We start from the raw sequence: 6,000 nt of genomic DNA on the forward strand, positions 1-6,000 counted from the left end.
GGATGTTGAGGAGAACACTGAAGATGTAGATGTGAGAAAGGATCCTTTTTTAAAAGCAGACTATTTTTTTTTAGAGCAGTTTTAGGTTCACAACAAAATGGAGAGGAAGGCACAGCGATTTCCCATATACTCCCTACCCCACACATGCATACCCTCCCGCATCATCAACATCCTCTGCCACAGAGGTACCTTTGTTACAGCCAATGGACCTGCATTGACATGCCATAATCACCCAAAGTTTATAGTTTACATCAAAGCTCACTCCCGGTGTTGTACATTCTACGGGTTTGGAGAAATTTATAAGGACATATGTCCTTCATTATGGTATCTTACACATTTTCACTGCCCTAAAAATCCTGTTTTCTGCCTATTCAGACCCCAAACCCGACCCCACCCCTAGCAACCATGGATCTTTTTTGAGAAAGGATACTTTTATATTTAAACCTTAAAGTACAGGACAACCATTTGGGATTTATGGTCAGAAAGAGCTTCAAAATAGTGCCAGTAAATACAGAACTGGGAGAGAATTTCACATTCAGGAATAATCCTTGGGATCCAGGTCGGGGCTGGTCTCATGGAAGGGGAGTCTGGGAGAATGCCTGCTCTGGTTTTGAGGGGGGGCTGAGAAAGATCCCCTAAATACTCCTGATTTTGCCCCCCCCACTGGCTAATGTAAGCTGAAATGCCACTGTTAGAGCTTGGACAGATCTCTGGGAGGGAGGGATCCATCTCTCAGTAGGGTTCATGTATTCCTGGGGTGGGTCGAGAGGAAAGGAACCCAAATTCATAGCAAATTTGAGGAAACTAGGAATAAAACTCAGAAGTCAAACTTCACATTTTCCAGTCCACATCTCATTTTCCCCAGCCTGGACTCAATAAGCCAAGAAATGGGGCAAACCTGGAGGGAGTCGGGGCCAGGCACCCAAAGGGTGGGCAAGTGTCTCTCATCCTATCTCCAAACCCAATGCACGTGGCACTGGCTAGAAGTCATCACCTCCTCTGTGAATCACAGGCATACTCTTCCCTTTGGCCTGAAATGCTCTTTCCTCCCCCATACACCTGATGGTGCCTACACATCTTACAGAACCGAACTCATGTGTCCCCTCCTCTGGAAACTCCTGCACAATCCCCTCCAGGCACACGCGGTCTCCTCCCATCACTTTAGCCTTTCCTGCATTACAGCTTACTTCCTAGGCCTGTCTCTCCTTTCACACCTCTGAGTGCCTCTGACAGCCACAAAGGGAATAACTGAGTGACTAGCGAAAGGACACACACATCCACACACACACGTCTGCACACATCGTTATTTTTCTTTATGTGAAACTGTGGTAGGGGCCCCTTGAGGTAAGTGGGACTCACACAATTTGCAAGTCTTTGAATTTAAAAGCACACTTGTGGGTGGGATATGTGCAAAACAGTTCCTGAGTCTGCCACGCCTTCTGTCTGGGGACCTCCCCGTGGACTTGGGTGAGTCCCAGCTTCAGGCCAGCGGCGAGCCTTGGGAAGGGGCCCTGTCCAGCCTAAGCGGCATCTCACCTCGTTCTCTCCAGGGACGGCTCCCCGTGCGCTGGATGGCGATCGAGTCACTAAATTACAGTGTGTATACAACCAACAGTGATGTGTAAGTAAAGCCTCTCACTGCTGAGGGATGTTTTGGTTTTTTTTTTGTCCCAGAAAAATATTCATTTGACAGAGGTTTTAAAGAGAAGCAGAAATATTGTATCCGTCTGGGGAATAAAGCTAATCACTAATCCCAGGAAATCACAGACTAAATGAAGCCACAGAGGGGACAGTTTTCCCTGGTGGCAGGCTTTGGGTTTCTTTCTGCATGTCGAGGAGTGACCTCAAGTGGTGAATTCCTCATCTCCAGAGGAGCAAGGGGCATCCCAGCCTTCCCATGGCTCCACTCCCCAGACTGACCTCAGCACGAGGACCTAGATCAGAGGAGGTGGCCCACAGTAGCTGCTGGGGATCAGAGGTGGCAGGGATGGAAAGCAGACAGACACAGTGGGAACCATCTCTGCTTGCAGCCTGCATGACAAGTCTCAGGCTGGCGGGGGAAGGAAGGGTTGGGATTGAGGCCTGAGCCCTCTTGCTCAGGTTCCCTCTTTTCAGGAGGAAGAACTGAGGCCCCGAGTGTTCCTGTGTCTTCAGTGTGTGCCTTTATATGTTATCTCACATCATCTCTGCATAACTTTAAGAAATTGGTGTCCCCACTTTTGGAAGAATACACTAAGAGGCCTCAGGAGTTCTAGTCACTTGTCTCAGGTCACACAAGTATCAGGTGGCAGAGATGGGATCTGACACAGGTCTGTCTGGCTTAGAATCTCCTGCTTTCCAGCTTTCCACCTTGCATTCGCTACCTAAAGCGAGTGGGAGCTCTGGCAGAGCTAACACTCTTTCCCTGTTATAATCCTTCCATTGGCCGAAGAGGAGATAAATGCATGCTGTGTGCAAGGCCCTAGCCTAGGAAACAGACATGTAACTTTTCCCTTTCTGACCTAGGCTTAGTCGCCCTGGCTTTCTGGGCAGAAAGTTGACTGGGCAACATGCGTGCTGATTATTGGTTTCTCTTTTGTTCCTCTGCAGATGGTCCTATGGCGTGTTACTATGGGAGATTGTTAGCTTAGGTGAGTATCCATGTCTACCTACCAGGTGAGGCTCTAGGCAAAGGGAGTGGGCCCCTCCCGGACTCCTTTACTGTATAATTTCATGGGTAACGTGTACTCAGTGCCAACAGACGCCACTTGGGAAAAGAACCTTACGGGTTTCCATGTTTGAGTGTGTTTATTCCCATGGTTCTCTTTATGAAAGCCCTGTGTTTAATGTCATATTTAATACTAATAACCTGGTGGTCAAGAATTTCATTCTGAGTTGTCTCTGCTTGTGCACAGATGTCACAGAGCTGTCATAAGTTTACTTCTACAACTTGAAGACAGTATATTATGAAAAGGCCATTTAATACCACGTGAAAATGTGCATGCCAAAAACCAGAAAAAATTCCCAGAATCCTGGTTGTATAAATATTACACATGAAAAAAACTGGGAGGACCACACAGAAGGATTTTTTAAAATGTAGTTTTTTTCTGCATTATTTTTTGTATTTTCCACAGTAAACATGTATTGCTTTTCTAATTAACATTGATAGATAAAATAGGAATTGCATAACATAAATACAGACTTCCAATTAGGAAAAAGATCCATGTCATTGGTACAATAGACGTGCTGTGTGTAGACAGACTTGGGGAAGAGGAATAGCACCAGAAGGAAGGAGACTGTGGTGGATCTCTGCACTAAGGAGTGGCCGCACGGAAGCACGGTCTGTAGCCAAAGTCCAGCTGTGATGTGCGGTAGGCTTGCTCCGGAGGAAGATCACCACGGGTGCTCAGCATCGCTTGACACACCCCGTCTTTCTCCCAGCCCCTTGGCTGTATAGCCTCAGGGCAGGAGATGCTGACTTCTGCATCCGAGGGGGCTTAGGGTACACCGTTTCCTGTCTTCCAGGTGGCACCCCTTACTGTGGGATGACGTGTGCAGAACTCTACGAGAAGCTGCCCCAGGGCTACAGATTGGAGAAGCCGCTAAACTGTGATGATGAGGTGTAAGTCAGGCCTCACCCGGGGCCATTTAATCCTGACTTTCTCCCTGTACCTTTCTTGGACTGACTCTAATGAAGGAGCTATCTGATACATACACATATGTTTACCTATATGTGCACACACGCACGCACACATGCACACCCCATGTAGTCAGAAACAAGGGGGTTCTTGAAACTAAGACTGTGATGCAATGGGCAGGGAATAACAGCTTTCTAGGCATAGAAGTCCAGGAGGAATTTAAGGTGATGATTCTTGGTTGAATCTTAAGGTTGAAAGGAGAAAGGGCAACAAAGGCAGAAAAGATCTGAAATAAATTCATGAAATTATCCATGAATAAATGTATGAAACCTTGAGACTAACTTTGGGGACAGAGATTTCAGAGCTGTTATATTAAGAAAGACAGATTTTTCTTCATAAAATCTTACTTCTATGAGGATTATTTTCCAGGAATAAGTATTCTTCTCAGGGGAATAATGATTATCTTTAGCGATGTTGCCATTCCCAGAACTAACCAATGTAGTTGCTGCCTAACTGGCATGATTTGAAGAGTGCAAGGCTCTAGGCTGAGCAAGTAATTTATCATCCAAACCAAGCCACTTCTAAGAGTGAAATAGGGTGCTGTTATTGTTATGGTACACGAGATATAAAACTAGACCATCCTGGGAAAACCTGGATGTACCTGAACCATCATTGGACAAAGTCCCTAAAATTTCATCTTTTGAGATTCATTCCATAAGGAGTGATATTTTCAGCCCTTATGAAACTTCTGTTAAAGTACAAACTGTTCTATTGATAGAATCTCTAACACCCCAGGCTGATGGTTGAGAGCCCTCTGTGCACTACAGTTCCCCTGAGTCACCTGGTCACCATTCCCAGCCATGATTCTGTACGTCTAGGGTGCGTCCCAGGAATCTGCATTTTAACAAGTAGTTCTGGCCACATTTGAGAAAGTGCTGACTTAGACCAGCACTTCCTAAACTATGTGGAAAGTGTGAGACGTAAATAAATGACACAGAGTTCTGTGATCAGTTATGTCTGGGAAGCTTCTAGGTTAAACCTGGTTAAAAAGGTTGCTTGTTTTTAATGGAATGACTTCTCAAGATTTTCCTGGGTCGATCCCTAAGAGGAAGATGCGATGGGTGGCATTTTGCAAATTTATTTGAGCATGGGGCCATTTAAAAAAAATAAAACCCTGACATTTTGAGAGGTGTGGTATTCCAAGGGACATGCTGCCCTAGACATGTAACTCAGTTCTTTCCAGATAATCAGAATAGCTGAGACCAAGATCCCATGGGAATGGTACCTAAAGCAGGCACTAGATCTACTGGGAGAAGAAAGGGGACTTGGATGGGGAGATGGGAGGCCTAACAGAATCTTCCTAGGTGCCGTACTTTTGTCTTTTGCTGGCTATGCATGATGACCATGCGTTGGGTGGCTACATTCTCTTTTTTGCCATACCCTACACCTGGCTGTGCGCAGGCCTGAAGCACAGTTGTAGACTTAACCCTTTCACTGTTTTCAAAAGGTATGATCTCATGAGACAATGCTGGCGGGAGAAGCCTTATGAAAGGCCCTCATTTGCCCAGATCCTGGTGTCCTTAAACAGGATGTTAGAAGAACGAAAGGTGAGTATGGAGATCAAAGCAGGGGTTCTTTAAGTGGAATTCCTCATGTGTCTATTGTGGTTAATAAAAAGTTGATACAAGTCAACAGGTTCTCCTGAGCATGACCCTAGGTGCTAGAGGGACATAAGGATGTGGACCCAACTTTGAGGAAGTTACAATTTTGGAGGACATAAGATTCCTATATAAGACACAGTCACACACAGTAGCACAACATATACAACTGGCTTATTCGAGCTAGAAGCTATCTTAAATCTCATCAGTCATACAGCCTGACCCTTTAATTTTATAGAGGAAGAAACAGACTTAGAAGGGTGAAAAGTGACTTGCCCAAGGACAAACAGCAGGTAGACAACATAGCGTGGTCTACAGGTTACTATGGGGAGGGTCAGGAATTCTATCAAAATTTCTAGAAAGTAGTGGACTATACAGATCTGAGGTTCGAAAGACAAATCTAGGTTAGGGAAGTAGATGTTGAACGTCATCAAAACCCAGTTGGTAATTAAACCAAAGATGTGGGTGAGGTCACACAGCAGGAGATGAGAAGCAGACAGAGGAAGGGGCCTTAGAGGAGAGGATGTGGGGCGTGTCAGGAGGGACCAGTGAGAGACCATGAGAAAGAGAAGCCGGAGACTGAAACAGGTGAGAGGAAGCAATCCTACTTGCAGAAGTCAAGGGATGCTTTTCAGGAAGAAAGTTGTTAAACACAACAGAGGGAATAAGGATAGAAAACTACCCCCCAAGTATCCGCATCTGAGTTGAAAGAAGCTAAGGAAACT

At 45.5% G+C, this 6,000-nt stretch overlaps 1 protein-coding gene across 1 annotated transcript in view; it reads left to right on the forward strand.

Moving 5' to 3' along the window:
* Window positions 1–5,257, forward strand: part of LOC307070109 (angiopoietin-1 receptor-like) — a gene marked incomplete at both ends in the record, with an annotated part of 72,215 nt that extends 66,958 nt beyond the window's left edge. Inside the window, 4 exons of the mRNA XM_079728695.1 lie at window positions 1,551–1,621; window positions 2,590–2,630; window positions 3,505–3,601; window positions 5,125–5,257. Of these exons, the coding sequence (XP_079584821.1) occupies window positions 1,551–1,621; window positions 2,590–2,630; window positions 3,505–3,601; window positions 5,125–5,257 (342 nt within the window). The remainder of the gene's footprint in view (window positions 1–1,550; window positions 1,622–2,589; window positions 2,631–3,504; window positions 3,602–5,124) is intronic.
* Window positions 5,258–6,000: the final 743 nt, after the last annotated feature.

The sequence above is a fragment of the Hyperoodon ampullatus genome, assembly GCF_949752795.1.
Source record: "Hyperoodon ampullatus genome assembly, contig: scaffold_310, whole genome shotgun sequence".
NCBI lineage: Eukaryota > Metazoa > Chordata > Mammalia > Artiodactyla > Ziphiidae > Hyperoodon > Hyperoodon ampullatus.